At 39.6% G+C, this 23,051-nt stretch overlaps 1 protein-coding gene and 1 pseudogene across 2 annotated transcripts in view; one reads left to right on the forward strand and one right to left on the reverse strand.

The window, feature by feature from the left end:
* Positions 1 to 22,029, forward strand: part of GALNTL5 (polypeptide N-acetylgalactosaminyltransferase like 5) — a 125,655-nt gene extending 103,626 nt beyond the window's left edge. For both annotated transcript variants that reach the window (XM_067747504.1, XM_067747505.1), the window contains 2 exons: positions 17,736 to 17,885; positions 21,633 to 22,029. In XM_067747504.1, coding sequence (XP_067603605.1) covers positions 17,736 to 17,885; positions 21,633 to 21,776 — 294 coding nt within the window. In that variant the 3' untranslated portion in view covers positions 21,777 to 22,029. The remainder of the gene's footprint in view (positions 1 to 17,735; positions 17,886 to 21,632) is intronic.
* On the reverse strand, positions 3,134 to 3,710 carry LOC137228679 (tRNA-splicing endonuclease subunit Sen15-like; annotated as a pseudogene).
* Positions 22,030 to 23,051: the final 1,022 nt, after the last annotated feature.

Genomic DNA, 23,051 nt, shown 5'->3' on the forward strand with positions numbered 1-23,051 from the left:
CTGGCGCCATTCAGGTGTCGCGTGAAGTAAATGATTTACGGGATTCCTCACAGAAATGCAAAACCTTTAACAAGATACCAGATTTTCTTACCTATGCTTTTTCTAATATATGGTATGTCAGATTAATGTGATATTTTTATCTGTTTGTGGAATCTCTTTTTTATTATTCTGATTGTCTTGGTATTAGTAGTGTGTTGAAAAAACACAGGATTAGGAGGTAGGGGACTTGGGTGTCACTGAATTTATGGGGTATGTTAAGTCTCAGTTTCTCCATCTGTAAAGTGAGAGGATTTGGTAGAAGATGTCTAATAAGTTTTCTCCTAACTCTTAAATCCTGAGATACCTGCTACAACAGGGATGAAACTTGAAAACACGGTAAGTAAAAGAAGCCAGACATAAAAGTCCATATATTTATGAGTCCATTTGTGTGAAATGTTCAGACGAAGCAAATCCATAGAAATAGAAAATAAATTAGTGGTTGCCAGGGGCTGGGGGAGGAGAGTGACTGCTAACAGGTACCAGTTTTCTTTGTGGGGCAGTAAAGTATTCCAGAGCTAGATGGTGGTGATGATTGTACAACCTTGTGAAAATACTGAAAATCACCGAGTTGTAGCCTTTGAAACGTGGATTTCTGGTGGTGTATAAATTATGTCTCAATAAAAATAATAGATTTAATTTTTTAAAAAATCCTATGATATTGAAACACTAGACCTTAGGGTGAGGCTCAGCCCTACCACTCACTTGCTATATGATCCTTGGCAGGTCATTCATTTTTCTAGTTCTCGGTTTCCTCATCTGTTAAACAGGAATAAGTAAAAATGCCATTCTCAGAATTTTATAAAGATTTAATGTGGGAATTCCCTGGTGATCCAGTGGTTAGGACTCCCTGCTTTCACAGCTGAGGGCCCGGGTTCAGTCCCTGCTAGGGGAACTAAGATCCCGCAAGCCGCATGGTGTGGCCAAAAAAAAAAGAAATTTAATGAAGTAATGGGGGTGGAGAATAAGGTACAAAGTAGATATTCCTGGAGAGTCTGAAGAAAATACTAAGCTATTCAAACGTTTATCATATGTTAATCATAGGTAATTTTTTGTATTTGACTGAATTCTAATAGATTTTTATAATGATCATTTTGAACTGTGCATAAAAGTCTGGGCTGTGAGCTCGCCATCATTGCCCTTCACATCCTTTTCTCCCTTTTCTCTGCTTTGTCTCTTTTTCCAACAGAGACAACTGGGTGTAGAGAAAACAGCTTCATTTATGGCTAAATTCCTATTCTCTCTGAGCTTTGGTTTCCTTACAAGTAAAATGAAGAAAAAAATTCTCTCTATTACAGGGTTGTTGTAAAGATAAGAGTTTATCGGCGCTGCTAAGTGGCAGCCATTATTGTTCCACTTTAATTTTGCTAACTGCTCTTTATACTCTCTGAAATCATCTGCAGCGATTATACTTTGAACTGCGTTTCTCTTAGCATGTATTAAGATGTTCACCAGATTTGCTTTTTGTGTTTTTCCAATTTTTTTCTGCTTTGGATTTTATCTCCCTCTTCCTTCTTTTGGCTGGCTACTTTCTACATTTTTTTAAAGTTAGTTTAAGCACAGTCTTCTCTCATAATGCTTCAGATACCTTACTTTGAATATAGGAATATCTAGAGCAATATATTTTTCCTTCAAGTCCCTATTTGGCAGTATCCTGTAAGTTTGTTATTTTCATTGCTTTTTTTCCCCTACTCATTTGTTCCCTTCTGATCCAGGCATTATTTTTATTTATTTATTTATTTATTTTAAAACATTTTTTTATTTTAAAATTTATTTATTTTAAAACACTTTTATTATAAAAACATTTTATTATAAAAATAAAACATTTTTATTATAAAATTTATTTTTATTATAAAAACATTTTTATTATAATACAAATAGAGAAAAACTAAAATATTGAAGAAAGACAAAGTCATGCATTTCCTGCCCTGCCATCCTGTTTTAACCAGTTAGTAATTTATTTTGTCATCTTTTTATTATATACTTGGTGTGTTATTTATAGCCATAATCGTATGCATTCATACACTTTTGTATCTTGCTTTTTGTTACTAAATATTTTCTCATGTTTTTCAGTATATTCATTATTAATTTTTAATGGATACATAACACACCATTCATTAGCTATATATGTTTATTGACTATTTCCCCAGACCAGTGGTTGGCAAACTATGGCCCTGCATTTGCAAATAAGTTTTATTGGAATACAGCCATATCCATTCATTTAGATGCTGTCTATGGTTATTTTTGTCCTACAAACAGCAGAGCTGAGAAGTTGTGAGAAAGCCTATATGACCTGAAAAGCCTAAAATATTTCCTTTCTGGCCCTTTCCAGAAAAATTTTGCTCAGCCTTGCCTTAAACTTTTAAGTCATTTATAATTTGGACTATTATATTCCCCAAAATGTCACTTGAAATATCTTTTCCATATAATTGTTTATACTTTAGGCAACTTAATTGGGAGGTATTAACAAAGGTGGAAAACCTGGGTCTACTTAAGAAAGATGTTTTTAAGATTAACACTGTCCCCTACTATCTCCCTTATAATATTCTAGCTATGATACAGTACAGGTGGTGGTAATAAGAATGGAAAAAAAGACCCAGTACTCATGTAGGTAGCAATTCTCTGGTCCCTATTAATCTAGACATTGAATTTTACACTCTGGAGAAGGATATTTTTAGTTTTGATTTAAAGTCAACCAAAGAGGGAAGTAACAGTAATTGCAACATGAAAAAAAGCAGTTGAAAGAATACTTTCTATTGGGGATGAAAAAGCAGACAAAGGAAACTCTCCGGGTGTCAAAGTGTGCATGAAATGCCACTCCAGGCTAGCTGTAGCGACCAAATGGCACTGAGAGGGTTGAGTAATGGAAAGAGGTAGCAGCCTCAGCAATGTTCTACCCTTCTGAGCACACCCTAGGCATAAACTTGTATACAACTATAATTAAACTGTCTCCAGATGAGAAAGTTCTAGAGCAACTAGCCTGTATTTTTCAATAAAATTAATTCCTCTATCTGGGAAAGTTTTATTCTTGAAAAGAAAACTTATGGAATGGGCCCAGCTAAGTCAACCCTGACTAGGTCTGAGATAAAAGATGAATCAGGCTGAGGGGTCTCAATCCAATCTTGTGTGAATAAAGCAAGCATCGGGAAGTATAGGTGTCATCTTCTAAGGGAAATATTCTGAGGATCTGGCAGCATAAATCCATCAGTAGGTTTGTAACAGACTATTGTGGAGTCAGACTCCACTATGGTGGAAGTAAAAGACATCGGCAAATCTGGATCACCTTGCAATTTTCGAGATGCCTTCAAGATCTCCCTTATCCTGTTATGGCTGAGGGAAGCACTGACGGGTGTAGGCACCACTGTCTGTAACCCTTGTCCTTCTCAGTACCAAGAAGGCAGGTGAGCTGGAGATCTGATAATCCCACACAGTTTACTTCATGTGCCAACTTTTACTCTCCATGAGGTCCAGGTAAACCAATATGCTATATAAACTTGGGTGGCATCTCCTATATCTAATTCCATCATTTCTAAATACTTAGAGTGTGTGCCCATCCAGGCATCCTTGGGGGCCCATGAGGGGGCGCCGCATGAGGGGGCGCCGCAGCTGTGATCATCGCCCGGGCGCACATCGCTGCAGCCCGCGGTCAGCTGGGACTCACCGCACTCCTCCATACCCTGCCGTCCCAGGCATTATTTTTGTAACAGCCATGCCTCTGGTGCTTTTTATTGATCGGTTGATTATTTCTCATTTTATTGCATTGCTCTCTGAGAATGAAGCATATGAAATAGTCCCCCTTTCAGGACCTCGTAATTTAATAAGCACATTCTTGTGTCTGAGAATAGAATCGATTTTGTGAATGATACATATTTAAAAAGTGAGTGTAGAAACGTACACAAGCCTCTTAGATAGCCTCATCCACCAGAGGGCAGACAGCAGAAGCAAGAAGAACTACAATCCTGCAGCCTGTGGAACAAAAACCACATTCACAGAAAGACAGACAAGATGAAAAGGCAGAGGGCTATGTACCAGATGAAGGAACAAGATAAAACCCCAGAAAAACAACTAAATGAAGTGGAGATAGGCAACCTTCCAGAAAAAGAATTCAGAATAATTATAGTGAAGATGATCCGGGACCTTGGAAAAACAATGGAGGCAAAGATCAAGAAGATGCAAGAAATGTTTAACAAAGACCTAGAAGAATTAAAGAACAAACAAACGGAGATGAACAATACAATAACTGAAATGAAAACTACACTAGAAGAAATCAATAGCAGAATAACTGAGGCAGAAGAACAGATACGTGACCTGAAAGACAGAATGGTGGAATTCACTGCTGCAGAACAGAATAAAGAAAAAAGAATGAAAAGAAATGAAGACAGCCTATGAGACCTCTGGGACAACATTAAACGCAATAACATTCACATTATAGGGGTCCCAGAAGGAGAAGAGAGAGAGAAAGGACCAGAGAAAATATTTGAAGAGATTATAGTCGAAAACTTCCCTAAAATGGGAGAGGAAATAGCCACCCAAGTCCAGGAGGCGCAGCGAGTCCCATACAGGATAAACCCAAGGAGAAACACACCGAGACACATAGTAATCAAATAGGTAAAAATTAAAGACAAAGAAAAATTATTGAAAGCAGCAAGGGAAAAACAACAAATAACATACAAGGGAACTCCCATAAGGTTAACAGCTGATTTCTCAGCAGAAACTCTACAAGCCAGAAGGGAGGGGCGTGATATACTTAAAGTGATGAAAGGGAAGAACCTACAACCAAGATTACTCTATCTGGCAAGGGTCTCATTCAGATTTGATGGAGAAATCAAAAGCTTTACAGACAAGCAAAAGCTAAGAGAATTCAGCACCACCAAACCAGCTCTACAACAAATGCTAAAGGAACTTCTCTAAGTGGGAAACACAAGAGAAAGAAAGGACCTACAAAAACAAACCCAAAACAATTAAGAAAATGGTCAAAGGAGCATACATATCTATAATTACCTTAAACGTGAATGGATTAAATGCTCCAACCAAAAGACACGGGCTTGCTGAATGGATACAAAAACAAGACCCATACATATGCTGTCTACAAGAGACCCGCTTCAGATCTAGGGACACATACAGACTGAAAGTGAGGGGATGGAAAAAGATATTCCATGCAAATGGGAATCAAAAGAAAGCTGGAGAGCAATACTCATATCAGATAAAATAGACTTTAATATAAAGAATGTTAAAAGAGACAAGGAAGGACACCACATAATGATCAAGGGATCAATCCAAGAAGAAGATATAACAAGTATAAATATATATGCACCCAACATAGGAGCACCTCAATACATAAGGCAACTGCTAACAGCTATAAAAGAGGAAATCGACAGTAACACAATAATAGTGGGGGACTTTAACACCTCACTTACAGCAATGGACAGATCATCCAAAATGAAAATAAATAAGGAGACAGAAGCTTTAAATGACACAATAGAAAAGATAGATTTAATTGATATTTATAGGACATTCCATCCAAAAACAGCAGATTACACTCTCTTCTCAAGTGTGCATGGAACATTCTCCAGGATAGATCACATCTTGGGTCACAAATCAAGCCTCAGTAAATTTAAGAAAATTGAAATCATATCAAGCATCTTTTCTGACCACAGTACTATGAGAGTAGAAATCAATGACAGGGAAAAAAATGTAAAAAACGCAAACACATGGAGGCTAAACAATACGTTACTAAATAACCAAGAGATCACTGAAGAAATCAAAGAGGAAATCAAAAAATACCTAGAGACAAATGACAATGAAAACACGATGATCCAGAGCCTATAGGATGCAGCAAAAGCAGTTCTAAGAGGGAAGTTTATAACTATACAAGCCTACCTCAAGAAACAAGAAAAATCTCAAATAAACAATCTAACCTTACACCTAAAGGAACTAGAGAAAGAAGAACAAACAAAACCCAAAGTTAGCAGAAGGAAAGAAATCATAAAGATCAGAGCAGAAATAAATGAAATAGAAACAAAGAAAATGATAGCAAAGATCAATAAAACTAAAAGCTGATTCTTTGAGAAGATAAACAAAATTGATAAACCATTAGCCAGACTCATCAAGAAAAAGAGGGAGAGGATTCAAATCAATAAAATTAGAAATGAAAAAGGAGAAGTTACAACAGACACTGCAGAAATACAAAGCATCCTAAGAGACTACTACAAGGAACTCTATGCCAATAAAATGGACAACCTGGAAGAAATGGAAAAATTCTTAGAAATGCATAACCTTCCAAGACTGAACCAGGAAGAAACAGAAAATATGAACAGACCAATCACAAGTAATGAAATTGAAACCGTGATTAAAAATCTTCCAACAAACAAAAGTCCAGGACTGGATGGCTTCACAGGTGAATTCCATCAAACATTTACAGAAGAGCTAACACCCATCCTTCTCAAACTCTTCCAAAAAATTGCAGAGGAAGGAACACTCCCAAACTCATTCTATGGAGGCCACCATCACCCTGATACCAAAACCAGACAAAGATACTACAAAAAAAGAAAATTACAGACCAATATCACTGATGAATATAGATTCAAAAATCCTCAACAAGGGCTTCCCTGGTGGTGCAGTGGTTGAGAGTCCACCTGCTGATGCAGGGGACACGGGTTCGTGCCACAGTCCGGGAAGATCCCACATGCCACGGAGCGGCTGGGCCTGTGAGCCATGGCCGCTGAGCCTGCGCGTCCGGAGCCTGTGCCCACAACGGGAGAGGCCACAACAGTGAGAGGCCCACATACCGCAAAAAAAAAAAAAATCCTCAACAAAATACTAGCAAACACAATTCAACAATACATTAAAAGGATCATACACCATGATCAAGTGGGATTTATTCCAAGGATGCAAGGATTCTTCAATACACACAAATCAATCAATGTGATACACCATATTAACAAATTGAAGAATATGATCATCTCAATAGATGTAGAAAAAGCTTTTGACAAAATTCAACACCCATTTATGATAAAAACTCTCCAGAAAGTGGGCATAGAGGGAACCTACCTCAACATAATAAAGGCCATATATGACAAACCCACAGCAAACATCATTCTCAATGGTGAAAAACTGAAAGCATTCCCTCTAAGATCAGGAACAAGACAAGGATGTCCACGCTTACCACTGTTATTCAACATAGTTTTGGAAGTCCCAGCGACAGCAATCAGAGAAGAAAAAGAAATAAAAGGAATACAAGTTGGAAAAGAAGAAGTAAAACTGTCACTGTTTGCAGATGACATGATACTATACATAGAGAATCCTAAAAATGCCACCAGAAAACTACAAGAGCTAATCAATGAATTTGCTAAAGTTGCAGGATACAAAATTAATGCACAGAAATCTCTTGCATTCCTATACACTAATGATGAAAAATCTGAAAGAGAAATTAAGGAAACACTCCCATTCACCATTGCAACAAAAATAAATACCTAGGAATAAACCTATCTAGGAAGACCAAAGACCTGTATGCAAAAAACTATAAGACACTGATGAAAGAAATTAAAGATGATACAAATAGATGGAGAGATATACCATGTTCTTGGATTGGAAGAATCAATATTGTGAAAATGACTATACTACCCAAAGCAATCTATAGATTCAATGCAATCCCTATCAAATTACCAATGGCATTTTTTACGGAACTAGAACAAAAAATCTTAAAATTTGTATGGAGACACAAAAGACCCCAAATAGCCAAAGCAGTCTTGAGGGAAAAAAACGGAGCTGTAGGAATCAGACTCCCTAACTTCAGACTATACTACAAGGCTACAGTAATCAAGACAATATGGTACTGGCACAAAAACAGAAACATAGATCAATGGAACAAGATAGAAAGCCCAGAGATAAACCCACGCACCTATGGTCAACTAATCTATGACAAAGGAGGCAAGGATATACAATGGAGAAAAGACAGCCTCTTCAATAAGTGGTGCTGGGAAAACTGGACAGCTACATGTAAAAGAATTAAATTAGAACACTCCGTAACACCATACACAAAAATAAACTCAAAATGATTCGAGACCTAAATCTAAGACCAGACACTATAAAACTCTTAGAGGAAAACATAGGAAGAATACTCTTTGACATAAATCACAGCAAGATCTTTTTTGATCCACCTCCTAGAGTAATGGAAATAAAAACAAAAATAAACAAATGAGACCTAATGAAACTTAAAAGCTTTTGCACAGCAAAGGAAACTACAAACAAGACCAAAAGGCAACCCTCACAATGGGAGAAAATATTTGCAAATAAATCAACGGACAAAGGATTAATATCCAGAATATATAAACAGCTCATGCAGGTCAATATTAAAGAAACAAACAACCCAATCCAAAAATATGCAGAAGACCTAATAGACATTTCTCCAAAGAAGACATACAGATGGCCAAGAGGCACATGAAAAGCTGCTCAACATCACTAATTATTAGAGAAATGCAAATCAAAACTACAATGAGGTATCACCTCACACCAGTTAGAATGGGCATCATCAGAAAATCTACAAACAACAAATGCTGGAGAGGGTGTGGAGAAAAGGGAACCCTCATGCACTGTTGGTGGGAATGTAAATTGATACAGTCACTCTGGAAAACAGTATGGAGGTTCCTTAAAAAACAAAAATTACCATATGATCCAGTAATCTCACTACTGGGCATATACCCAGAGAAAACCACAATTCAAAAAGACACATGCACCCCAATGTTCATTGCAGCACTATTTACAATAGCCAGGTCATGGAAGCAACCTAAATGCCCATCAACAGACGAGTGGATAAAGAAGATGTGGTACATATATACAATGGAATATTACTCAGCCATAAAAAGGAACGAAATTGGGTCATTTGTTGAGACGTGGATGGATCTAGAGACTGTCATAGAGAGTGAAATAAGTCAGAAAGAGAAAAACAAATATCGTATATTAACGCATGTATGTGGAACCTAGAAAAATGGTACAGATGAACCGGTTTGCAGGGCAGAAGTTGAGACACAGGTGTAGAGAACAAACGTGTGGACACCAAGGGGGGAAAGCCGCGGGGGGTGGGGGTGGGGGTGGGATGAATTGGGGGATTGGGATTGACATGTATACACGGATGTGTATGAAATGGATGACTAATAGGTACCTGCTGTATAAAAAAATAAATAAAATTAAATTTAAAAATTTAAAAATTAAATAAAATTTAAAAAAAGAAAATACTAGGTGAATAAACAAAACCAGAAACGCTGAAGTGACAATATTAACATAAAATTGGCGTTTAAGATTAAAAGCAATAAACAGAAAATAGATATTATATAATGGTAAAAGGCTAAATACTAAAAGCTTTTAAACAAGTAAAATATTTGCTTTAAGTTTGCTTTTTAACTTTTATAATTCTCAAATCCAATCATTTTTTATATAATTTTTTTCTGATAGTTTTATGACATCATTATTTATATTTAATTCTCTACTACATTTAGACTTTGGTGCATGATAGGAGTTAAAGTTCTGCATTTTTTTCAAGTTGTTAATCAAGTGACAATTATGAAGAGAAAGAAACGGGCATGACACATTTAACAAATTAAATAATCATATATACTTAGGTCTTTCTGTGTTCAACTGATCCATTTGCTAGTTATTGAGCCAATCACGTGCACTGATATTTTCTGTAGCTTTACGATAAAGTCTATTAATTGGTAGAGTGAGTCCCTTGTTCCTCTTCATTTTCAGAATTTTCTAAGTGTAATTTGTTCTTCTCAATCACTTCAGCAATTTCAAAATCAATCCCTAAGGTTTTGAATGGTGTTGCATTATATACATAAATGAATTTTAAGACTTTTAAAGGAAATACTAATGAACAATAAATATTTCAGAAAAATACTGACTTCTAATCAAAGAAACAAAATCTTGGGGATTCAAAATTCCACCATTAAAAAAAATTTTTTTTTTAATTGAAGTATAGTTGATTGACAATATTGTATTAGTTTGGGGTGTAGAGCATAGTGATTCAGTTTTTCTTTTTCAGATTATATTCCGTTATAGGTTACTACAAGGTATTTGATATAATTCCTTGTGCTATACAGTAAATCCTTGTTGCTTATCTATTTTATATATAGTATAATAGTTCGCATATGTTAGTCGCACACTCCTAATCTGTCCCTCCCCCACTCCTTCTCTCCTTTGGTAACCATAGGTTTGTTTTCTGTCTGTGAATCTGTTTCTGTTTTGCATATACATTCATTTGTATTATTGTTTAGATTCCACATTACAAGTGATATCATACAGTAAAAAAAAAAAAAAAAAGTGAGTGTGTTCCTTATCTTGGCTTTACCTTCCCTCCAGACAGCAAATAACAGCAAACTTATTACTCAAGTGCACTCATTATCTTTGCTTCAATATTTTCAGTTACTTGATTCCAAATGGCCCCTTCATACGTTTTAAGTATGCTTGGCTCTCTCTTTTCATAAACAAACATGTAAATTAATAAATAGCTAGGCACTCTCTTGACACCAGCAGCCCTCTCTACCCAAGTAACCTGGTTTTTCCTAAGGGAAGATCAGCTACACCTGCATCTACTTCATTTCTCACTCTTCGTTCCAGTAAATCGGATCCTGGAGGCCCTCAGCATCCTTCCTCTGACATCATTTACGGCACTGTCATCAGTTTCATATTCGTGTCCCTAATGGATGGCTTTTGGTCTTCCGTGTGCTTGAGGTTACTGTAGCATTTGACATGGTACACCAGTCTTTTCCAGAAGTTTTCTTGGGTTTTAGGGCAAAATCCAAGGGAAAAAAAAAAAAAAAAAAAAAAAAAAAAAACCTTGTATCGCTCAGCTGTTCTCAATCTCCTTTACAGGAATTTCTCCTGTGTGTCTCTTAAACATGGGTGCTCCCAAGACTGCTTCCCTTGTCAACCCTCTCTTCTTACCCCACGTGCTCTTCAGGGCTCAGGGCTGAATGTAGCCGCTCTGCACCTGTGAAGCCATGCTTGTTGTTAACTTAGTGCACTCTTTCCTTATCTGATGGGAAAGAACCTCTACTCTGAGCCAGCCAAATACCTCCCACCTGCCGCCCATCACGCCTCCCTTCTCCGCATCTCAGCCTTCCCATGGCCCAGAAACAAAAGTGGTAGCACCCGGCAGGGCAGGGCCACCAGGACCTGTGGCGGCTCCTCTGTTCTCTTCGGCCAGCGTCTGTGCTGTCCCCTTGTTAATACTTTTCATAATATACCTACATCAACTCCCATGGCTGTGACTAACACCTGTGTGGTGGTCAGACCCAAATCTCGTTTCAGTTTAGGGCTCTCTTGAGTGTTCTAGTTAAGTTCAGTGTTCAACACAGCCATCGTTTAAGGAGCACCTCCTGCATCAGGCTGTGCCACATGCTGGACATTCAGAAGACACAATCCTCATTCATTCATTCATTCACTCCTTCAGCAGTATTTATTGAGAACCTGTCACATGCCAAGCACCGTGTTGGGTGCTAAAACACAGTAGCACTCAAAGCAAAAGTGGTTTCGAATGACATAAAGCTTCCATTCTATCAATATCTGGGGTAGAGTGAGATGAGTAGTTATTTAGTTTTATTTCTGATAAATGCAATGAAGGGGAAATACAGAATACTGTGAGATCATATAAAAGGTGAACCTAGCCTTGTCTTAGGGGAGGTGTGTGTCTGCCTCGGCAGAAATGGCATTTAAGTTGAGATGTAAAGGATAAAAATGTATTTCATTTTCAAGTTCTTATTATGTGTGACATGCACTGCTCTGAAATATTACAGATGTTAACTCATTTAATCCTCATAATAAACCTGTGAGGTAGGTACCAGCATCATCTCCTGTTTATAACGGGGAAACCGAGGCACAGAGAGGTAGTGTGACTTGCCCAAACTCACAGCAATCATAAGTAGTGTGCTCCAAACCTATGGCTTCCTGCCTTGTATGATCTACTCAACTTCAGATCTTAAGCCCCCCCCCGCCCCCCAGCTCGGGTTTACCCTGTTTCTAAGTCACTTCTCTCTAAGGCTGGCCATATATTGGAAGCCTCCAATGCCCTGAATTTGTTTTAGTTGACCTGAGCTCAGTGTTGCCATTGCTCGTGGAACATGATGACTCGCTGGGTGCCCACGGAGCTGCAGCTTCACTCCCAACCTCGGAATAGGCCTCGTAACCAGGCTCCAGATTAGCATTTCTGTTTCCCTGAGAGAGCAGACAACCTGCGCTGTGTCTGGCCACACTGCCCCAGGGTTCCATCCTGGTGTCCCCCAAGGGGCAAGATACACTCCTGCAGGAACCGGGGCCCTGCCCTACCTCACCCTCCAGACTGAGCCTCTTAGACACGGGTGCCAGCTCGGATTCGGCCCAAGGTTGCTGCATCCCTTGGATGCTGGGATTTGAGAGCAAACCACACGCCTGCAGTAGAGAAAGGCTGAAGGCAATTGTCCTGTGTTGACACAGTAGAGGATTCGGCAAGTTGCTCAGCACCCAGCCCCCTGCTCGGACCGTGGCTCCCCACTGCCTCCCTGGGTTACTTTTCTTGGCCCATCTGCACGGAATTTCCACCCCTAAGGGGTTTCCCCAAGCCCCTCTTTCTCTGTTCTCTCCACCTTCTCCATAACCTCATCCACATCACATTCCCATGATTAACGGATGCTGATGACACTAATTCTCGCTCCTTCCCAGTTCCTTCTCCTGAGTCATAAGCTCGTGTGGTCTATCGCCTACAAGTTACCATGGCAGGGGTGTCCCACAGGTATGCTAAACCCAAATTCCTCCTCCCATGTTCCCTCTATGAGTGGATGACATGCTACCTCTCCCCCACCCCACCAGTTATCTGCACACACGTCCCCCATGGAGAGCCTCCCTGGACTCCACACTCCCTCTCCTGCCCCACGTTGACCTCACCTTATCTGGGCAGTTCTACCTCTAAATCATCACCTGCCTCTGTTCACTTTCCTCTTTCCCCACCGCCGTAATCCATAGCTACAGCTTTGATGTAATTTCTTCGGGAAGACTTTCTTGACCTTATCTTCCTTACCTGCCCCCCGCACATAGACACACACACCCAAGTCTGGGATCCATTCCCCTCCTATGCATGCTTCCCCCATGACAGCACTTATTGTGCTGTGTCACAGTTGTCTCCTGTCTGTGTGTGCAGGGCAGGCTGTGTAGACAGGCAGCCTGGGTGGTGGCACATGGTACCATGTTTAGAAGAACCCCACACTTGGCTTAAGGCTCTGCTGTTGCCATCTTGACACTTTGAATACTTTTTGAACCTGAGACCCCATTTTTATTCTGTGCTGGGCCCTGCCAGTTGTGTGTTCCCACCAGCTGTAAGCTCCACGAGGGCAGGGAAAGATCTGACTTGTTCAACATGCGTTCTCAGCACCTGGTACTTTGACTATGTAAAAAGTGGTTGAGAAATATTTGCTGAGTAGTTGAACCACTCAGGAGTCTAAAAGGCCCCACGTGTAAACGATCAGAATAATAGACACCTTGCAGTGGTACCGTGTACATTCACCGCAGCTATGGGCATAAGGCATCTAACACAGCTTCTGCCACCTAAAGTGCTCCCAGTCAATGTTCGTTCCTCTCCTTTTATGCTACAGCTCTCCCAGAGTTCTAATTTAAAATGGTATCTGGGCAGCAACCTCTCCTAACTTTCTACTAAGATATGTATTGAGACTGGAAAAGATGAGATCCCACTAGAAATTAAAATGAATAGTCAGCCTGAATCTGGGAGACACCCCCATAACTGTGAGGCCAGCAAGACTGACTGAGAAACTCGTACCCTGGCTTTGTCGCATGATGCACCCCTGCTTCCCCTCACAAATGCAGATTACAGACAAAGAGTAAGAAGAGACTCAGTAGTGCCCCAGTTTCTGCCCACTGACTTGGAAAGCGGACAGCCTTCCAACCCATATGTGTCAGTGGAGAAGGCCAGTGAGGCTGGACCAGAATGAGTGAGGAGAGAACAGCAAGATGAAGCTGGAGAGGGAGGCAGGGGCAGGACTCTGCAGGACCCTGTAAGGATTTAGATGTGTCTTACGTGCAATGAAATGCCACTGGTATGTTTTAAGCAGGGCAGTGACAGTGGCTGTGGAGGCTTTCATAGTGGAGGATAAGCAGGCAGACCAGGAGGTTCTTACAATAACCTGGACAAAGGGTGACAATGGATGGAACCAGAGCAGTAGCAACGGCAACAGAAAGAACTGGACAGATTCCGGGCATATTTACAAGTAGAATGGACAGAACCCAGAGACTGACCAGCTACGTGGTTATCGAGAGAAAGGGGTGTCATGGACAACCCAATGATCAGTCAGCTAATGCCACGATGATGCTTGCTACAAACGAGCTCAAAACTGGTTGGCTTAGAGCAAGAAGCCTCTGCTTTTTTCTTTCCTGTGTCTCTGTGTTGGCCAGCATGGCTCTGCCTCGGAATTTACACTGGCAGGGCTGGGCTCTGGGCTCTGAGTTTGGTCAGCTCTGCTCATCATTCTAGTAGCAACTCTGGGCATATTCTTCCCATGTTGATAAGCAAGAATGCAAAAGTCAAGCCAAACCACACAGCGTATTTAAAGCCTCCACAGGCATCGTGTCTGCTCACATTCCACGGGTCAAAGCATGTCAAATGGACAAGCCCAAAGTCAGTGTGTCAGAGAAATATACTCCACCCCTTAGTGAGGGATGGAGAGTGAGATAATATTGCTGAACAGTATTTCCATCTATCACACCAAGTTTCTGGAATGAGCAACTCAGTGGATGGAGGTCCTATTTACTTAATGAGTAAAACTGGTTAAGAGAAATATGTTCCCTCATGTATCAGTTAGCTTTTGCTGTATAACAAACTGTCCCAAAATACAGTGGCTTAAAACAACAATCAGTTGTAAGTCCTCAAAATTCATTGTATTGCTAAAGTGGTTATTTTGGTCCTAGCCAGGATGGCTGGTTTCTACTGGTATTGCTTACACATCTCTGCTCATCAGGAGGCTCAGCTGGTGCTGGCTCATAGGGGATGGCCTCCTTTACATATGTGGACATTGGCCCAAGAATAGGTGGAACAGTGGCAATGACCAGGTCATATGTCTCTCATTGTCAGGCAGGCTAGAGAGGCTCATTCACAGTGAAGTGGTCACAAGGCTCCCAAGAGCAGCAAGAGAAGGCAAGTCCCAAAGCGCTACAAACACTTTTCAGGCATTCGTTCGCATCACGTTTGTTAATGTCCTGTTGACCAATGCAGATCATGCGGCCAAGACCAGATTCAAGAGATGGAGAAATAAACCTCACGTCCTGATGGAATGAAGTACAGTTACATTGCAATTAAGTATGCATGTAAGAATGAAAAGCATTTGTGACCACACTTGCAGTCTACCACACTTCACTACAACAGAGATACACTCTCATTTACAAAACACGAACTCTAAGCACTCTACAAGTATCAGATTTTCTAATGCTCATAACAATCCCATGACGCAGGTACTGTTATTATTCTCATTTTACAGGTGAGGAAACTGAGACACAAATAGGTTGAGTAACTTCAGTAACTTGCCCCAGATCACACAGCTCTTAGGGGATTTGAACCACACTGAGTGGCCCTAGAGTTTGTGCTGTGTACCACTACACTATATTAACTCTTAATGGGATACTCTGCCTTCTTGTCGTCCTCTTCCTCCTCCAATAATAATAATAATAATAGAAACTGGGAGCTGGACAGACTACTTCCAGCAGTATATCTGAGAAAGAAAGCTGACCATCACCTAAAGAACAGAGCAAAAGGCACGTCCAGATGGATCATGTTTCCCTTTGAGAATGAATCAAGAAGAAAAGAACAACTTTGTGGGTCCTATGAACACTGGGCTACATTGCAATAGCTTCCCTCAATTTGATTTTTGAGAAAGTTTTTAAATACATTTTTTACTTATATTCCTCCTTTATCACTTTGGTTACTTGACTTTTGTTTTCTATTCTATACTCATAGCCAGATTTCTTTTTTTAATACAGAAACATTTCAAACATGTAAGAATGTACCAATAATAATAGATACTTCTGTATCCATTCTAATTATTAAACAGATATTAATGATTTTCCAAATTTCTTTAAGTTCTCACTTTAAAAAAAGAAAATAAGACATTATAGGTGGCTAGTATCAGTTAGCTTTTGCTGCATAACAAAGCACCCCCAAGTGGTAGCTTAAATGAGCAACTATTTAGTTCTCAATTCCAGATGAAAATGAGAGTCAGAGAGGATACGTCTGATCATAAGCATGTGGCAGAGATGATAAAAGAACCTAATTCTTTGGACTTTTGGTCTCAGGGTTTTTCTACTGAGCCATCCATTTTAGAGAAGGAATTCAATGGATATTTTTCTAGACATTCTGTGGGGATGTTTCTGGGTATTTCTAAAGAACTCTAGAGGTTGGCTGCACCAGTCAGTAGGTCTCATGTTATGTCAGAAGTTCTGCTTTTCCATTTTCTTTAACATAATCCTTTCTGACTATCTGAGTGATATATTTCACCATAATACTTCTGAGTATTGTTTTCAATGAGTCTTATTCTCCTACTACTGTTCCCTAAATGATTAGGTGAATCCACCTAAGAAAATATCTATAAAACTGGGATATATTACCTTGATCAATTAGAACAGTGGTTCTCAAACTTTAGTGTGCATCAGAATCACCTAAAGAGCTGGTTAAAATACAGGTTACTGTGCCCCCAGACCCAGACTTCCTAGTTCTGTAGGTCTGGGTGGGCCCAAGGATTTGCATTTCTAAGTTCCTTAGTGATGCTGATGCTGCTGGTCTGGAGACCATGCAAGAATCACTGAATTAAAGTAAAGAGAAGAGTCATGCAAGTGTACTATACATAAGATTTGTGTTACAAGCACATTTTTTGTGGTATTATCTATAATAATAAAAATCAAAGACTACCAAAATGTCCAACAATACAAGACTTTTTTTTTTTCAATACAAGACTTTTAAAGTAACTTCACATAATATCAAATGAAGAAAAGCAGGTTATCTTAATGTTGTGTATCTATGTAGGTACACATACATACTTGGATTAATATTGACTGACAAAGTGTTAAAACAAAAAGTTATTTTTACCTTTTTCTGTGTGCTTTTCTACATTTCTTAGTTTTTCAATGGTCATATTTTGCTTTTGTGTAATAAAAAGTTATTAAAAATAAGTGTTTTAAAGTGTTTTAAGTACAAAAAAGATGAATAACTGAATTCAGCCATGATTGCTATTTCTCTTATTACTTGCTTATATCCAGCAATACTTAATCACCTCAGAAAATGTTACTCTCAGAATATTGTTTGAGAATATCCTAAGATAAAATATCTTGTCAGTCTTCATACATAATCAGTATCAGAACTGGTCATGTATAAGCGAGGCAGGATCACTTGGTATTCAGCGCACTGACTCTAGGGCCAGATTTCCTGAGTTTGAACCTTGTGCTCTGCCACTATATCACTGGGCAAGCTACTTAACCAATGTATGTGTTAGTTTCTTCATCTGTAAAATAGGGATGATCACAGTACCTACACGACAGGGTTGTTGCGAGGATCAAATGAAATAAGAAACTTAATAAATGTTAGCTATTGTTATTTTTGTTTTAGTTCAGCAGTTGCCTATTACTAGCAAACACTCATTAATCATTAATATGTTTTCTATTTTTCTTATGTCTAGATCTGGATGTGTGGAGGCCAACTCTTTATACTCCCCTGCTCTCGAGTAGGACATATTGATAAGCAACACGTTGCAAACCACACTGGAATTGCAAAAGCCTTGGCGTATAATAATCTCAGACTGGTGCACGTTTGGCTAGATGAATACAAGGTGAAGGATGTGTCCCTGGTTTGGAAAGATGAGTGAGAGTACAGAGAGGGACTGGCTCCAAAGAAGCCTTCTGCTGCTTTCTAGATACCAATTTTTGTACTTTTCCTTAAATTAGGGCAACCCTTCAGCTGTTCACCCACCCATTTTCAGATGCTATTCTTAATTTGTTCATTTTAAGCTGCTGCACTTGCACCTTACTCTTTTTTTTTGTTTTTAAAATCTCTAAGGAAACTCAAGTTTCTCAGAAGTAAATCAACCAACACGAGAAGGCTTTTTTTTCCCCCTAGATCTGTTTTCCTCCCCCAAAGATTGCCCATCTGCGGCAAATACCTCTCTCTGCCCCCATTCCCATGGGCGAATTTTGGATTCTCTTCCTCCACTACCAACCTCCCAAGTGATGCGGCTGCAGCTGGTCTGGGGACCACACAAGAACCTCTGCTCCTTTTTTCTCTAACAGTCAAAGATTTTTTTTTTTTTGCAGTACGCGGGCCTCTCAATGCTGTGGCCTCTCCCGTTGCAGAGCACAGGCTCCGGCCTCCCGGACTGGGGCACGAACCCGTGTCCCCTGCATCGGCAGGCGGACTCTCAACCACTGCGCCACCAGGGAAGCCCAACAGTCAAAGATTTTTACATCAAAGCCAGGCCCCTTCATTTGTGCATCTCCCCATGGTTTAAGCCCCTTGCCGGGACCTTTAGAATGCACATACAGAGAACATATAGATGCAGCTTCATTTTAATTTGAAAGTTCAAACAAATTTGGACAGTAACAACAAGACCTCCTTTCAGATACATGGGTAGAAATATGTAAGAATCTCTCTGTGATATTATATGTCCTGGTCTTGATCTAATATTTCTTTATTATTTTAAATTGTAATAATACTCAATTTGTTGAGTAATCAGGGCAATATGAATTAAAACCTCAATGAGATATTTCTACATATTTCTACATACATGGCAAAACATTTTTAAAGTCTGATAGGACCATGTGTTGGTAAGCACAGGAAGTCTCAGACACTGGGTGGGAGTGTTAATTGTTACAAACTCACTTTGGAAAACAGTTTGGCAATATCAAGTAATAAAAGACATGAATATCCCATGATCCAGCAATTCCATCCTGTATATACACTACAGAAAGCATGCTTTTGTGCACCAGAACACATGAACAAGAATGTTTATAAACAGCATTGTTTGTGTTAGCCAAAACTGAATACAACCCAAATATTCATCAGGGGTGGAATGAATAAATATGATATGTTTAATGATATAATTCTATATAGCAATGAAAATTAATCAACTTTAAATATACATACAACAGTATAGGTAAATCCTAAAGATATAATGGTGGACAAAAGCAGCCAAACACAATAGAATATATACTGTATTTTTCCATTTCTATAAAGTTAAAAACAGGTAAAAATCAAACCGTGTAATCTATGTGTGGATAATTAGATATCGATACTAGAAAGAAAAGCAAAGAAATGAATACATAATCAGGATAGCACTTCAAACTAAGAGAAAGGGGCTTCCCTGGTGGCGCTAGTGGTTGAGAGTCCGCCTGCCGATGCAGTGGACATGGGTTTGTGCCCCGGTCCAGGAAGATCCCACATGCCGCAGAGCGGCTGGGCCCGTGAGCCATGGCCGCGGAGCCTGCGCGTCCGGAGCCTGTGCTCCATCAACGGGAGAGGCCACAACAGTGAGAGGCCCGCGTACCGCAAAAAAAAAAAAAAACAAAAGAAAAAAAACTAAGAGAAAGGATTATGATCAGGAAAGGAAAGGCAAGGGCCTCTGAGATGCTGATTATGTTCTATTTCTTGACTTAGGGTTTCTGGGGTTGATTTTTCAACAATTCACTAAGGTGCACATTTATATTCTATGTGCTTTTTTTGGTATGTTTATTATATTTCCTGATTTTTAAAAAAAATATTTTTAAAAAGGTAACGCATACACATTTTTGTCTTACAGTATTGAAAAGCATGAAGTGAAAAGTAAACTTTCTAAGCCCGTAGTTTCACCCCTCAGAAGCCACCACTAAATTACTGTCTATAGTTTCCTGTTAACATGCACATACACACGAGTATATATCCTTTTCTTTTACCTAACTCGATTTGAGCAGCAATATTTTGTTGTAATTTTTCCATTTATTAGTATAATTTAAAAACATACTTTCAAAGTCTTTTAAAATCAGAGCAGATAAACATGTCGTCCTTTTAAATATTTCCTTTGAATGGATCTCTTAAAATTGATTCCATTCAGAAATAGCCCCCAGAGATAAACATTCTGATCATCTTGGCTTTTTGTTACTCCTTAACAGTGCCAAAATGAACATCCTTTACATGTATCTCTTTGCACATTTGTGCAGCTATATCTTGAATAAATCTGAAGACATGAACTTGTGGACCATGAGTTAGTGCATCTTAAATCTTGATGAATAATGTCCAAATGGTCCTCAACTATTCCACCCCTAGTTTTAATTAAACTTTGTATTTCTTCTAATCTGATAGGTTAAAAATGATATCTCATTGTTTAAAATTGCATTTCTTTAGTTATGAGAGATTTTAAGCTTTTTTTTTTTTTCTGTGACCAGAGGTCACATTTAAATGGTTGACTTGAACACAGTTAGGACTGAGTAGTTTACTGAATTTCATGGGGGATATAGTTACCAAAAGTTCCATCTAATATAAAAAGCATGTAATGTTTGGCATAAAATCAATGGATTGTATGACACAGCATGTTGGGAAGTTGAGTGAATGTCATTGGGCAAAACAGGCTTTGGACAGGGAGATGTTGGCTAAGGTCTTCTCTGCCTTCACTCCAAAACGAGGACACCCTCCCTCAGGCCCATTCTCTGCACCAATCCCCCCTGGGGAACTAGGAGTGGCAAGACATGATGGCAAAGACCTAAAGATCCCTGGGGAGAATCCAACATGGCATGCCCATACTATGCTAATTTGGGTAAGCAAGCTCCTCTCATTCAACAATATTACTATGCTATATACCAGGCACTGGGAATACACAGATGAAAATACAAAGGTTCTGCTTTCAAGGAGGCTTTGGTCTACTTAGAATACCTCTTTTAACATGGCAGAGCTTGAGTCCATTAGACACTCATACTTGGTGCTTCCTTAAATCAAGAACGCAGAAAAGACTAACCAGGTGTGGTGATAATAATGGCCGACACTGACATGACACCTACTCTGTGCCAGCCTTAGTCTCCTAAGAGCTTTGCACGTATGAAAGTGTTCAGTCCTCACCACAGTCTCATGAGGGTGGCAGCCAAGGTCACATAGCTAATAAATAGCAGAGCCAGAAATTGAAGCCAGGTTGTCTTCCTCCAGAGTCAATTTGCCCTTAGCCGTCACCAACCCCCATTTCTGAAACCATGGAGGTGTTGATAGTGATTGGGGAGTGAGGGCTTTTGTCCTTGAGTATCATTGAGAGAGTAGGAGAAAGGGGAAACACTACAATAGGCGGCTATGATTCTAGAACTCTTGAGAAGCAGGACTTAGACTTGCTGAGTCCCTCTACGCTACTTTCATCGTGGTCTGTCACAGCACATCCGGTGAATATATGTGGGGTGAGTGAGTCCCAGCTCCTATGTGTGTCTCTGCCCTCCCCATACAGAGGGAAGGTTTTCTGTTGTTGTTTTGTTTTGTTTTAGTTCAGATGAAAATACATACTGCTATGTTAGATATCATGATTTGATTACCAAAAATTTGTCTGGTTTAATGACTCTCTCTTTCCATTTAGGAGCAGGTATTTTTACGAAGACCTAATCTGAAATATCTTGCCTATGGAGATATTAGTGAGCGTGTTGAATTAAGGAAACGATTGGGTTGCAAGTCATTTCAGTGGTATTTGGATACTGTCTTCCCGGAACTGGAGACCTCTTAAGAGAGCCTCATGAAAGGAAAACCAATCATTTTCATGAATAAAGCGTTAAAAATTCCCCTAGTCCTTCAACATGGAGAAGAGAACATGTTTGGAACATCATGAAATTATGTGAACTACAGTAAGAAGTACAACCAGAATGGTCTACAACAGAAGTGCCTTTTCTGCCACTAAATTTCTGGGGTGGCAAGACCTTAAGCATTAGAAATGCATGCTGTCACACCCTTAAGGCTGTCATAAAATCGATTGAGATAAAGTGTGTTATCTCCAGTTATTTGCCAAGCTCACTTCGTCCTGGTAGACCGTAAGGACTGCTCAACTCTTGGTCAACTCAATTCCTACTCCAGATAGGTGACCTGGGCTGGTGACCTCCCCAGAAAGACATTCTCAGAGAGCCTTGGTTGGTCCATTCAACTGTATTGAGCTCCTTTCTTGCTGCCAGTGTAGATTCTGGCCTTGACACATTGCTTGGTTGGGTTCCTGAGTTTCTGATGTCCAGTCACTTGCCTGGGTGTCCTGGTCCAGCTCTCCAGGCCAGCCTCCCTGTTTGTTTCTGTTGGCCCTTCAGTTAACTGGAGACATTCCCTCTTCCCTACTTCTGGTTTTGCCTTTTTCACGTGTGTTCCCTCCTATGGCTCTGGCCTTCAGCTCTCCTGACACTTCTTGGCTTGTGTGCCTTGTTGATAATCTGTGTTCGACATGACTCAAGAAAACTGTTTAGCTGGGATTGGGGAAGAGGTAACTAGGTTCAATATCCATCCTGTGTGGACACACTCCCAGGTGTCTAAAGTACTTCTATCAGGTTAGAGGGATGGCTGTTGCATTCACCCTGGTGAAGGCAGCTAGAAAAGTGAAAAATATATTTAATTCACAAAACGAAGAGAATGAGAAAATGAGGGAAGGAATACATTGAAAGGAGTAAAAAGGAGGAGGCTTAGGATAGAATCACTAAATCATAGCTTCTGCTGGAGAAAATATAAACTAGTTTTTTACAGCAGAAAACGACTTGACTCATCTATTATGCTCATTTAATCAACAACTGAATGGTCATCTCAGGCCAGGTGTCCTTCTAGGTGCTGGGATGCAGCTGACAATGGGGCAGGTAAACATCCCTCCCTTCATGGAGCTTGTGTTCTTTGAAATAATATATACAATGTAAAGAAAAAAGAACCAGTTTATAATGTCATTATACCCATGTATTTGGCAAAGTACTCTATAAAATCTGTTGCTGGAAAGAGATGGGAAAAACCTGTGCCCAAATATTACAGATGGCCAGGG

Source organism: Pseudorca crassidens, chromosome 8 (genome assembly GCF_039906515.1).
Source record: "Pseudorca crassidens isolate mPseCra1 chromosome 8, mPseCra1.hap1, whole genome shotgun sequence".
In the NCBI taxonomy this organism is placed as follows: domain Eukaryota; kingdom Metazoa; phylum Chordata; class Mammalia; order Artiodactyla; family Delphinidae; genus Pseudorca; species Pseudorca crassidens.